Raw genomic sequence first — 14,207 nt, 5'->3', positions numbered from 1 at the left:
AGTCACACTTTTATCAATGCATTTTATCTTTTTTTTAAAAAAAAAAAAAGAAAAAACTTCTTACTTTAGTTACTTCTTGATCATAGATAGCATTTGATGTTGAGTTTTATTTTTACTTTTGAGTTATCACTTATTTTTTAATTTATTTCTTTTAACTCATTAAATATAATTTATTACAATGGCTTAATTATATCAACTAATTAATTTGATTAAATATTTAAGTATCACACAATTTAATATATATATCAATTAATTGAATATAATTATTAGAGTATAATTAGGATCAATTAACTCAATTAATATTATTCAACATATCTGAATATTTATTATAGGATGTTACATCTTTATTATTTTGATTCTCTTATTACCTATAAATATCATTCTATATTGTATCATTCTACACAACTTGAATACTCACAAACATTTTTCCTATTGCTCTCTCTCCCCTTTTTAATATGGTTTCAGAGTCATAGTATCCTCCTTGAAGAGAATAAGTTGATTTTCTTCTGGTGAAATCACCATACTTTTCATATCTTTTTTTTCGTGCCATTTTTTTTCTTCTCTTTTGTCAATACTTTTCAGACCTCACCGATTAGCTCATCCACTACTTACTTATTCCATGAAGAAACCATATGTTTTTTGTCACCTTCCGATAGTTTGTCATCTATTCGCACTTTATCACTTTTCAACAGTTTTACAGCAATTCGCCATCTTTTCAGCAGTTTTTGGGCATTTGGTCACTCTTGTGGTAGTTCTGTCTGTGTTCTCTTCTGGTAGTTTCGTCTGCACTTCCTTCCGGCAATTCGGTCTGTGTTTTCTTCTGGCAGTTCCCTCTGCGCTTCCTTGTGGCAGTTCCGTCTGTGCTTCCTTCCGACAGTTCTGTCTGCACTTTTTTCAGGCAGTTCTGTCTGCATCCATTCTATCAGTTTATGCTTTTTTTTTATTTAGTTGTTTCAAATAAATTTTAAACTTCAAGTTGTCACTTGAGTTTGAGGAGAGATGCTAGAGTATAATTAAAATCAATTATATCAATTAGCATTATTTAACATATCTGAATATTTATTATGGAATATTACGTCTTTATTATTTTGATTTTGTTAGCACCTATAATCCCCTTTTTTTTGTATCATTCTACATAAGTTGAATAGACACAAACTTTTTCTCTACTGCTCTCTCTCTCTCTCTTACCCTTTCTAATAATAATAAATACAATTTGATTTAGTTAGAAGTTCATTATATATATCACAGAATAAAATTGTAAAAATAAATTTTTTATTACTTTGGATATTTTAACTCTTTTTCTCTACATGTAATTTTGTTTTGCATTAACTTTATTTATTTAATGATAAAATATACTCATATTAATTCTATCACATAATAGTTTGTTTTTTCTTTTATGTATTTTGATTTATATAGTTACTATTGATCTTCCTGTTATCGTTTTCTTGAATTGTTCTTTATTTTTTTATGACTTGATAATTTAAATAAAAAAATAAAAAAAAACGATGGCCAAAGACGAATGCTAGAAGTCTAAATTAATAACATCATTCCTCAACATTATTATTATTAATACGAACTTCATTATTTCTTTTCTAATATTCTTTAATATAGAGAAATATAGAGAGCAAGAAATCATTTTTTTTAAGGAATGTTAAAGACTTGAAATAATTCTTTTAGTGAAAAAAATTAAAAGTTGACTAATGTTGAATTAAATAAAAAATATTGATTATTTAATATTTTTTATTTACTTCTAAAGTTAACAAATGAATTAGAGAAAAAGATAGATAGGTCCTGACTTTTTAAATTTTTGACAAATATATCTCTGACAAAATTTAAATACAAAAAAGTCCCTAACTTTAACAAATGGAGAACAATTTAGTCCTTCCGTCTATTTGCCTCTCATACACTAAACGGAACTGACTGACATGGCTGAAACGGTATCCAGGTGTCCGTTATGGTGCCACGTTGAAAGGAGAATAAAGTTCGAAGGACAAATAGGTCCTTGAGAATTTAGTTCATTATGCTTCTATATGTATCATATATTACTATTTAATTAAAATATACCTATATTAGGTATCATATATTACTATCTAATTTAATAATCAAATGTGTCACATGACATTCTTATTAAAATTGAGAGAAAATATTTTTTTTTCAAAATTAATAAACTCCTTTCTTAAATTCTCTCATCTATCTCTCTCCATTTTTCTATTTCTCTCTATTATTTTTACTCTAGAGACTTTTTTCAACTTACGACTTTTTTGTAAAAGTGTTTGATTTTATAAATCTTTTGTGCCATTCATAGTTTATACTGTTAGAACAAAGTGAACTATAATTTAAAAAAAAAAATTATTCTCGTAATGTTATTATGGATAAAAATACTAGTTTTATTATAAATTTATAATACACAAATGCACTAATGCTAACTTAATACATGAATGATGCACAAATAAACTAATGCTAACTTGATGCATAAATGAACTCATGCTAACTAATGTCACTGGTATGATGAAAACTGAACTAATGCAATTTAACCAATTCTAATTTAATACACAAATGCACTAAAACTGAACTAATGCAATTTAAGAAAAAAAAAGTAGAAATAGAACAAGCCCAATTTCTACAATTTTAATACAAATAATTTAAATTGCAGAATACAACAAGTTAACTAGATTTCAAAATACAAGCATAATTTTATAAACTAAATTCTCATAATAGAAGCATAATAGAAGTATAATGAACTAAATTCTCAAGGACATATTTGTCCTTCGAATTTTATTTGCAAAATGACGTCAAGGATTTATTTGTCCTTCGAACTTTATTCCCCTTCCAGCATGGCACCGTAACGGACACATGGACACCGTTTCAGCCACGTCAGCCAGTTCTGTTTGGTGTATGAGAGGCAAATAGACGGAAGGACTAAATTGTCCTTCGTTTGTTAAAGTCAGGGACTCTTTTGTATTTAAATTTTATCAGGGATGTATTTGTCAAAAATTTAAAAAGTCAGAGACCTATTTGTCTTTTTCCCAATGAATTAAAATATCACTCCTACTATATATCCAAGTCTTTTTGGCAACTAAATCCAACCAAGTTGGCCCAAACCCAACAAAAATCATTTTCGTTATACGCACTAATACAAACATATCCTTCTTCGTTTTCGCGTTCCTTCTTCATCTTTGCGTGTTTTTTCTCCATCGTTGTTCTTTTATTGCTACTGTTGTTGCTGCGCTTCTTCTTTTCCTCCTTTTTCTTCCTAATAATTTTGCAGTATTAATTTTTTTTATTTCTCTTAAGAGAGTGGAACAAGAAAAATTATGAAAAAATAAAATAAGAAAAAGAAGAAGCAACAGCAGAATATGAAAGAGGAGGAAGAAAAAGAGGAAGAGTGTAAATATGCAGAATTTATCAGAATAAAAATACATCGAAATTTCTTAACAAATACACATAAATTTCTTAACAAGTACCAAAATGTCTTATTTAATATTGTATTTTTTTTCTTTTTTTTAATTTCTTTTTTCTTTTAGTTGAATGAATGTAAGTTCATCATTTTTTTAGTAATTTTGCAGTATTATGTGTTTCTTCTTCATCTTTATTTAATTTTTTTTGTTTTTATTCTTGTTATGAATAAAACAAGAAAAAACTTGAAAATATAAAACAAGAAGAAAAAGATGAATAAAAAAAATAATAAAAAGAAGAAAATGAAAAAGCAAAAGATGAGGAGGAAAAGAGAATTTTGAATTATGTAAAACTTATCAGAATAAAAATACACCGAAATGTATTAATAAATATATATAAATTTCTTAGTTTTTACACTGAAATTTTACTATAAAAACACAAAAATATCTTCTATAATGCTGTATTTTTTCGTTTATTCCTTATTTCTTTCTCTTTTTTAGTTGAATGAATATAATTTTATCCTCTTTTTAGTAATTTTGCAGTATTATGTTTCTTTTTTTCGTTTGATATTTTTTATTCTTGTTAAAATAGTAGAACAAGAAAAAACTTGAGAAGATAAAACAAGAAGTAAAAGTTGAATAAGAAAAAAAAAGATGATGAAAAAGAAGAATAAGTAGCAGAAAATGAGGATGAAAAATTTTGAATTATACAAAACTTATCAGAATAAAAATACACCAAAATTTATTAACAATACACATAAATTTTTTAATTTTTATATCGAAATTTTGCTACAAAAACACAAAAATATCTTCTTTAATGTAGTATTTTTTTCTTCTTTTTTCCTTTATTTCTTTCTCTCTTTTAGTTGAATGAATGTAGATTTATCATCTTCCTAGTAAATTTGCAACATTATGTGTTTCTTCTTTTTCTTTGTTTATTTTTTTTGTTTTTATTCTTATTAAAAGAGTAAAACAAAAAAAAAAGATGATGCTAGAAGAAAAAAAAGTAGTAGCAGTATAAAATGAGAAGGAGAAAGAAAAAGATTTTTGAATTATGCAAAACTTATTAGAATAAAAATATACAAAAATTTTTTAACTAATACACATAAATTTCTTAGTTTTTACACCGAAATTTTACTACAAAAATATAAAGATGTCTTCTTTAATGCTATATTTTTTCTTTTAATTGAATGAATGCTCATTGTTTTTATTCTTGTTAAAAGAGTAAAATAAGAAAAAATTTGAGAAGGTAACATAAAAAAGAAAAAATAATTTTTAAGAAAAAAAAGAAGATAATGATGATAAAAAAGAAGAAACAATTGCAAGACCTAGAGTAATTTATCATGGCCTAACAAAAGTAATTATGGAATGATTTAACCCTTTAGTACTACGACATCTCATTAACAAGTTAATGTGCAAGAATAATCGGATAAATTGTGTACTTTTTAGTCGGATTGTAGATAATATTCTCCCTCACCTTGAAAAAGGAAGGGTAGGACCCCTCATCGTTGTACTGAGATTTGATTTATGCAAGACTTTTCAGAATAAAAATACGCCAAAATTTTTTAACAAATAAACATAAATTTTTTAGTTTTTATCATGGTTCTGAAAACCGAACCGGACCAGCCAGTTCAATCGAAATAATCGGGAACCGATCACCTAACCAGTCTGGGTAAGGTCAGAAACCGCCTGGCAAAAAATCGGTAAAAAAATCGGTCGAACTGGTGACTAACTGATGAACTAGAAGAACCGTCCGATTTTTTAGCGATTTTTGGTTTGAAAATAAAAGTGCTAAACGACGTCGTTTTGCCTCTTAAAAAAAAAGAAAAAAGAAAAGAAAGGCTAAACGCCTAACGAAGCCCTAATCACTAATCAAAAATCACCCAGAGCCAGAAGCCAGTAGAGGAATCCCCCCTCTTCGCAGTCGCATCGCCACCACCATCCTCCTCGCAGCCCACCGCCATCGCCACCACATCCCGCAGCCACAGCAGCGACCGCGTTGACCACCGCGTCCTGTTTCGACGCAGAGCTCACCTCCTCTTTCGTCGTCGCCGAGCTCGCCTCCTCTTTCATCGCCGTTACTCGCCGCCGGTAATACTCTGTTCTTATTCGGTTATTCCTCCTCGCTGCCTTCTGATTTTCTGTGCTTGATTTTATGATTTATTTGTTTGCAATTTTGATTTATTTGTTATCTGTTCATGATTTGTTTGTTTGCTGGATTCATGATTTTGTCTTTTTATTTTCTGAGGTTATTTGTTCATGATAAATTTGTTTGCTGCTTCATGATTCTGGTTTTTTATTTTGTTTGCTGCTTCATAATTCTGGTTTTTGATTTTCTGAGGTTATTTGTTCATGATGAATTTGTTTGCTGCTTCATGATTCTGGTTGCTGAATTATTTATTTGTTCATGATTTTTCTTAAGTTATTTTCTGGTCTTTCCTTCTATTTTTTCTTTATGTATTATTTTCTAAATTGTATATTTCCTGTTTAATGGTATTTTTCCTAGATGAAAATGGAAAGTCAAAAGGTAGATCTGATATCCCGAAGATGCAGATTATTGTTTACAGCTTAGTCTTATTTATAGGAATGATGATGATCCTCTGCATTTCCTTGATCCTGTATAGAAGAAAGAAAAACCAGAAAAACTATAGTAAGTCATTTCTTTATATTCTTGATTCTTCTATTGAGTAAAAGCTTTTAGAATTTCAAGTGTCTGTTGTTTGGTCTTTCATCGATTAAGTCGGATTCAATAAATAGAATGCATTTTTTGAACCTGCTTTATTTTGGTCTCTCTTAAACTCTTCAAACCTTGTATTAACCTATAGATTTTGTGATTTTTGTCTCATTTGGTCTTTGCACAATGCTTCTTTTGCAGGGAACATGAGAGGCAACCCAGAAGAGCATCAGGAGGAAGAACTAGATCACCCATATTTTGATATGGCTACACTTATTTCTACAACCAACAACTTCTCGACCAATAACATATTAGGAAAAGGCGGTTTTGGAGCTGTTAATAAGGTTAATACTTAGTCATATAATACTCAAATCTGGATATTAACAACATGGCAGGGAATTTTTATTTGTTGAGATAGGTGCTATGGCCAAATAAGTACATTATTTGAAAGAGTCACTATTTTGTGTCTGTAGAACATTATGGGTTTGTCATTATGTGCATTTTTTTTAGTTATAAACTTTGATGTTTGAAATTTTGTGTGAACCTCTAATATTAAATTATGGATAATTTATTATGTGAAATTTTAAATTTTAGTAAGTTAGTATTTATTGAATTTATATATTTAAAATTATTTTTAAGTTTTTTAATAATTTTATTTAATATTTAATTAAACCAGTTGAACCTCAGTTGAACTCCGGTCAAACCAATGAACTATTGAACTAGTGACATTACCGATTTATTGACCGGTCCGGTTCTCGCAACCTTGATTTTTATACCGAAATTAGTTAATAATTGCAACACACAAACTCAATACAAAATCAAAAACAAACAAAACTAAATCATGAACAAAAATACATTTAAATTAATTTTGGATCAGACAACGTCATTAATATTAATATGACAAAAATTTAATGATAACGATAATAATAATAACTATAACAATATAGAAGATGACAATGATGATAATATCGATGACAATATAATAATAACGATGTTGATAATGACGGAGAAGGAGGAGGAAAATCAATGAACAAAAAATCAAATAAAAAAAAGAGGAAATAGAGAAGAAGGTCGTAATAGTAACGGTGACCAGGATAACAAAAGAAAACAAAAATAGCAACTAATATATTAGTAAGAAAAAGGAAGAGGAGAAAGAAATGAAAATCGAAAAAGGAAGAGGAGAAGGAAAAAATAAGCTGTTATAATAACTTGATTAAGTATTTTCTTTGAATATAAAACTTTATTATTTATATATAAAATTTAAAAATAGGAATCACTTTGTAATTATTGAAGCTGTTCGTAAGAACTCAATGAAATAACTTGTCAAGAAACTAAGAACTTTGGCAACCACAAATAGCTTCAAAGAACACCACCCAAAATTATATTTTAAAAAAAAAAAAAGAAATGTGTTACCTCTGAATCTCTGATGACTTGGTGTTGACCGAATCCAAAGGCTGAAGCAATTACTTGATTTAGGGATTCTTTCTTTTAGTTCCTTCACCAAACACCAAAACCATAAGACAAATAAAAATGCAATAACTTATCTCTTTTCTTGAAGAAGTCTAAACAGAAAAAAAATAACGAATGAATCACTTACTGGGAATGAAAACAAAATAAGGGGATGTAAAGGCAACTGAAACAAGATGATTCGACGCAATGCAGCAGTAATGAAGACTTCAAAGCAAAAGGCCAAACAACTTTCACTGATCACAACTCCGAACCAATACCAAAACAATATGATTGCCAGATTCAAAACTTAAGTTTTCTTTTTTGTGTTTTTTCTTTTTTTTTTTTAAGGGTTTTATGAACTGAGACGCGATATACTCACAGGTAAAAGACACAGAAAGTGGAACACAAATTTTACAGCGCAAATCAAGAGAAGAAAACCCACCTTAAGATTTGTTATTTTTTAACTTTCTAAGGGGGGATTTTGGGTAGTAAGAACTGAAAAACAAGAAGCAATCGCGGAACACACAACACAGAAGTTATGACTTACGAATACTGAAAATAGAGAGGAGAAACAACACACACAGCAGCAAAGTTTCTTCTTTTTTTTTTTCTTTTTCTTTCAAAATCAATTGGAACAAGAACAGACGAAACAGTAACCAGGAGGGAAAACAAAGGGATGTGAAAGACGACTAAACAAAATTACAATAAACTCAAGAATACGTTGAAAGAGCATAAAAGAAAGGCACTCTCTTTTTTTTCTTCCAAAATCAACTGAAGAACAGACGAAACAGTAACTGGCAGTAAAAACAAGATTACAAGAGAGAAATCAATCCGCAGCACCAAATATTTTTTTTCTTTTTTTGGTTTTTGTGGGTTTTATCAACTGAGAAACAATAAACTCACAGGTAAACGAGACAAAGAAAGTGAAAGACAAATTTTTGTGACACAAATCAAGAGAAATACAACACAAGTTGAAAAGGAAAGTTATGAATACTGAAAACTGCAACGGAAAACACAACACTCAGCAGCAAACGTTCTTCTTTTTTCGGTGATTTTTACCAGTGTGGAATATGAACACTAAAGTGGGAAAATAGTGGAGATCTTAACAAGCTCGAGATGGGTGGAAGTGGGCCCCCGGGGGGAGGGCGGTGTTCATGGCTAGTTTTTTTTTTCTTTTGTGACTAAACAAGGAAAGAAATAAAGCAAAAACTATTCTAAATCTGAGCGAATAATTCGTTGGAGATCAACATCAGACTCAAACCAAATAATATTATTAGAGTTACTCTTGGCACCATATTTAGCCATCCAATCCGCAGCTCTATTTGCTTCTCGGGACACCCATTCAACGTGAACAAGCCAAGGACGAGATAAAAGCTCCTGAATCTTGTGAACCGAATCTGTTACTTCAGATGGATACCTACTTGTAAACTCATGCATGATGGGCAGAATGTCAAGACAATCTGTTTCACATATAATATCCCTCAAACCGCAATCCCAAGCTAAAACCAGCCCCCTCCAAGCAGCAAATAATTCACATCTGATTATAGACCAAGGGGGAATGCTTCCAGAGCAGCCCGAGATCCAATCTCCCTTAGAATCTCTAATAATACACCCAAATCCCGCTAAATTTGAATCCATATACAAGCTTGCATCACAATTAACTTTAAAACCATTGCCTACCGGTGGTTCCCAACACAGGCAATTTCGGAGAGACCTAAAGGCATTGCTTCGATTCCTGTAAACCTGTAAGTCCTTGGCGGTAATTCTGGCCAAGGCAACAACCTTATGGTCTGTCCAAGGGTTGTCAGTGTTGAATATGTCATTGCACCTATGTCTCCATACCCACCAAAGCCCTGCACCAAAGGACGCCTCATTGTTAGCCAAGGCCTTCCGAAACCACTCTTCAAGAGCAGTACCAGCCGTCGAGTCCAGGATACTAGGATCCAACATATACCAGATTGCCTTTGATCGTTCACAGTCTCTAAGGCAATGCTCCATAGTCTCATGCGCATTGTTACATCTCTTACACATATCTGAAGAAGCTAAATGCCGCTTGAATCGAAAGGTCTCAGTTGGTAGAGCATCATGTAAGCTAAGCCACATAGTAAATTTAAACTTCTCTGGAATGTTTGTGTTCCACAACCAGTTCCAATTACTGTTGGCATTCCAATTTAATGTTTTCTTTAATAACCATCTGTAACCCTCCCTTGCACTATACTTTTTTGTTGCTGCAGGCCACCACTCCCACTGTGGCTCCAACTCAGTCAAACTAGGATATCTCAGACCACAAATAAACTGCTTAATCTCATGCGGAATAGGCGTGGTAAGACTATCAACCTCCCAAGACACCCCTTTCCACAAGTCAGCCACCATGAAATCTGATTCAGAAATATGTACATAAGGAACAAGGTTGCAAAGCTTACCAAAAGGAGTCCACTCATCATACCAAACTGATTTGTGGACATCTCCAATATTCCAATGAAACCCTTCCTTGAGATGCTCATAGGCACTAACAATGTTCTTCCAGGTGGCCGATGAAGAATTTCTACTGTTTCCGTTCATACCAGATTGATTCCTGAGATATTTATGCTTCAGAACCTGCACCCATAACTTCTCACTATTGTTTAGACAATTCCATACCAACTTTCCCAGAAGCGCCATGTTAGCACATGAAGTATCCCTAATACCCAATCCTCCTGTCTTTTTAGGAGTTATGGCGACCTCCCACCTGACCAGAGGCAGCCCTTTTCCAGTCGCTTGGCCTTTCCACAAGAATTGTCTCATCAAGGAATCAATTTTATTACATGCATACTTCGGGAGAAGAGAAATTTGCATTTCATAAACTGGGATAGAGGCCATAACCGATTTAACAAGACAAAGCCTCCCTGCCTTATTCAGTAGGCGTCCTTTCCAACTGGAGAGCTTTCTCGAAATTTTTTCAATAATCTCCTGAGCCGTCTTCCTGGAAGCTCTGGCATGACCGATGTTAATTCCCAGGTATTTACCCAAATCATTGCTAAACCGGATGTTAGAGACCCCTGAGAGAACCTCTTTTCTCCTCTCTGACACCCTCTTGGAACACTGGGCCTTTGACTTATGAAGATTTACCTTTAAACCTGACGCTCTAGAAAACAAGTCCAAACAATGCATGACCTCTATTACTTGAGCTTTTGATGCCTTACAGAAAAGCAAAAGATCATCTGCAAACATCAAATGAGAGAGTCGTAGTCCATTCCTAGAAACCGCAACTGGGTCCACAAACCTTGGTTTGTTGTAGGCTCAGTTCGATTTATTTTATTAAACAAGTTATTAAGAGGTTTTAAAATAATTTACAAAATTCGTTGGTTTGGTTTATTAAAATATTTTTTTTTTAAATAAATTATTTTTAGTTTAAATTTTTAATTATTTATATTGAATTTTTTTTAGAATATAAATTTTATGATAAGCTTTTAAATTCGAAAAATTTAATAAAATAATTGAGAAAACCAATAAAGTAATTGAAATTTATTTGTTCGGTTGATATTTTAAATTAGCCTTTTTGTATATGATAAATCAGTTTTTAACAGAAAACTTGATAAATTGGTCTTTAAATTTCAAAATACTTAAATAAATCTTGAATTTTTCTTGAAAAGGGTATTATTGAGTAATTACATTTTTAAAATTTCAAAAGACATATAATTAATTTCTTTAGTTTGTCAAATATTTTTATTAAACTATAAAAAAATTATGACAAATAAATTTAAATATCACTCAATCTTTATTTATCACAAGTGTAATAGTCCGTGCTATGCACGTGATAAGATTGAAATTTATTTTAAATTCTTTTGTTAAGATTAATTTGAATTATAATAATTTTATTAATAAAAATATAACATATTATGTATTGTTTATTTTTTCTTAATCTAGTATTAAATGTATTAACTCTAAAATAGTTATTAATTAATTTTAGTAATTTACTTTTTTCAATAAATCAAACATATATACTCAATGTGACCATAAATAACCTAGTAATACTTAGACCCACCAACAATTTTTTTATATGTTGTTTTACTGTCAAGTAAGAAACATATCAAAATCAGCTCAAAATAAATAATAAATTATTAGAGAATTCTAATGCACAAAATTCTCTAATAAACAATAAATAATTTAAACCCACTAAAAAATAACTCAACACTTTTCTTTGATATCTACAAAACATATACCTGAAATAATATTATATCAATGTTAGTATACAGTTTTACAATCATCAACCGTATTTACTATACGTGACTCCTTCTTAAAAGTTATTCTACATACGTGTGCAGTCGAAAGATAAATTGCTGGACTTTATTTTATTTTTCTAAATTACTATAATTATGTATTATTCATTAAATGTTACTTGTAATATAATTGTAATATTGTAATATAATTATAATAAAGATATTTTTCTAAAATAAATTTAGAAGAGAGAATAGTGCTTTCATTTTGGAGGAAAAATAAATTCATGAGAAATTGACACTTCACTTTTATTAGTTAATAATGTATTAAATATTAATTTTATATAATTATAATAAAGATATTTCCTAAATTAGTATAATCATGCATTATTTGTTAAATGTTAATTGTAATATAATTATAATAAAAATATTTTTCTAAAATAAATTTAGAAGAGAAAATAGTGATTTCATTTTAGAGGAAAAATGAATTCATGAAAAATTGACACCTCACTTTTATTAGTAGGAGGAAAAATCTCGTTTTAGTATATTTCTCGTTATTATATATTTTTCTCTAATCATATATCCACTATTTTCTTTCCTTCGTTTTAGTATTTTGAATCTGAGTTTAACTTGTCGTAGTTCTCACTTCTCAGTCATTCTATTAGATATAGTTGATAACTATTGAAATTCTTTGATTAATATAGGAGAAAAATATATTATTATATGATAGAATTAATATGAGTATATTTTGTTATTAAATATACAAAGTTAATGTAAAATAAAATTACACATAAAAAAGCAAAGAAAATAAAATTAAAATAGCAAAAATGATAAAAAATTATTTTTACAATTTTGTTTTGTCATTTTTATGTATAGAAGATTAAAAAATAATAAACTTTTGACTAAATTAATTTTGTATTTGTTGTATTCAAATTAAATAAGTAATAAGTTATATTATTTTAATTTATTCCTTAAATTTATATATCATAAAAATCAAATCAATATACATAATTTTAAATTATGTGATATTTAAATATCTAATCAAATCAATTATTTGATATAATTAATGCATCATAATGAATTGTATTTAATGAGTTAAACAAAATAAATTAAGAAACACTCTCAGAAACATGCTACGTTGACTCTATCATTAAATGTAAAAAATTGATTTTTATATAATAAAATTGATAATATAATAGACGGCGAGAAAGAGAAAGATAAACATTTTAGATCTTAGGTTGTTTCATTTGGATGTTGTAATGTAGGTATCACATTATTTTATTACTTATTCTACCCTATGGACCTTTTTGCAACTTTATTTCAGTATCAATAGAATTTTACTACCTTTTAGTAATAAATTAGAATCCAAAATAAAATTGAAAAAAAATAAAGAATATAAAATTATTGATTGAAATTTTATTTTATTTTTTATTATAACATGTATTTTTATTTAATATACCAACACCGTACAAAATTAATCGTAAAAAAAGTATAAAATATAAATAAATATACTGAATTAAGAGATAAAATTATATTTTTTATCTCATTTTTACTTTTAGCAGCACAATAGAATATCATGTACTCAACATAATTTAAGATACAAATTATAATTAATTATACTTTTTATTTTAAAATATTTAAAATTAATCTTAATATAAATAAAAATAATTTAATATATTAAATAAATTAATAAAATAATATAAGTTAACTATTTTTTTATTAATTTTGTTATTTTTTCTGACTACCTCTAAAATTACAACTTTTTTTTTAATTTGACTATGAAATAAAATTAGAGTTGTTGGTCTACACCATTAAAAAAAAATAATACTATGCAATTACATTTGTACATATAACATGTTTCTAAAGTTTTATATGCTAAACTTAAGATTATGTATTTCTTTGTTTATGCCATAAATAAGTATTATTTATAATGATTCGTATTAATTTAAAAGCTTAAAAATTTAAAAAGAAAATAAAATAAAAAAAAAAATAAAAAGAAATAGAAGAATAGAAGACTAATAAAATAAATTAAGTGTGAGAGTTTTTTTTTTACAAATTTTATATCACATCCGTTTCAATAATAATAAATAAAAATACACCAACTTAATATCTAAGAGAAAATGATGAGATAAAATCATAACACAGTTCTAAAATAAAAGCTTAAATTAAACCATAATATCATTGCATAGCACAAATTGAAAGTAATTTCACACTATAATATACCACACAAACAGGTAAATGACTTAAGCTTAATTACGAAATTTTTTTTTATTTATGCATACATGATAACACCATGGTCTATAAATGCTTCATGGATAACATATCATATATTGCTCTGAATGATGAGTACGGGAGTTGAAGAGTGTGTGGTGGTGTGTCCACGATAGTTGATTTCTTGCGACGACGCCTCATAGGAAGAAAAAGAATTGTTGTAAAAGCTACCTAATGAAAGAGTAATTGGTAAATGAATGATATTTTCTTCTAGCATATATG

General features: G+C 28.8%; 1 protein-coding gene across 1 annotated transcript in view; it reads right to left on the bottom strand.

Moving 5' to 3' along the window:
* LOC107605903 overlaps window positions 1-7,557 on the bottom strand; it is a gene marked incomplete at its 5' end in the record, with an annotated part of 53,411 nt that extends 45,854 nt beyond the window's left edge. The window contains one exon of the mRNA XM_021107931.1: window positions 7,483-7,557. Within this exon, the coding sequence (XP_020963590.1) occupies window positions 7,483-7,557 (75 nt within the window). The remainder of the gene's footprint in view (window positions 1-7,482) is intronic.

This window comes from Arachis ipaensis, chromosome B07 (genome assembly GCF_000816755.2).
Source record: "Arachis ipaensis cultivar K30076 chromosome B07, Araip1.1, whole genome shotgun sequence".
NCBI lineage: Eukaryota > Viridiplantae > Streptophyta > Magnoliopsida > Fabales > Fabaceae > Arachis > Arachis ipaensis.
The sequence above is the reverse complement of the archived record's forward strand: the minus strand, read 5'-3'. Positions and strand labels throughout refer to the sequence as shown.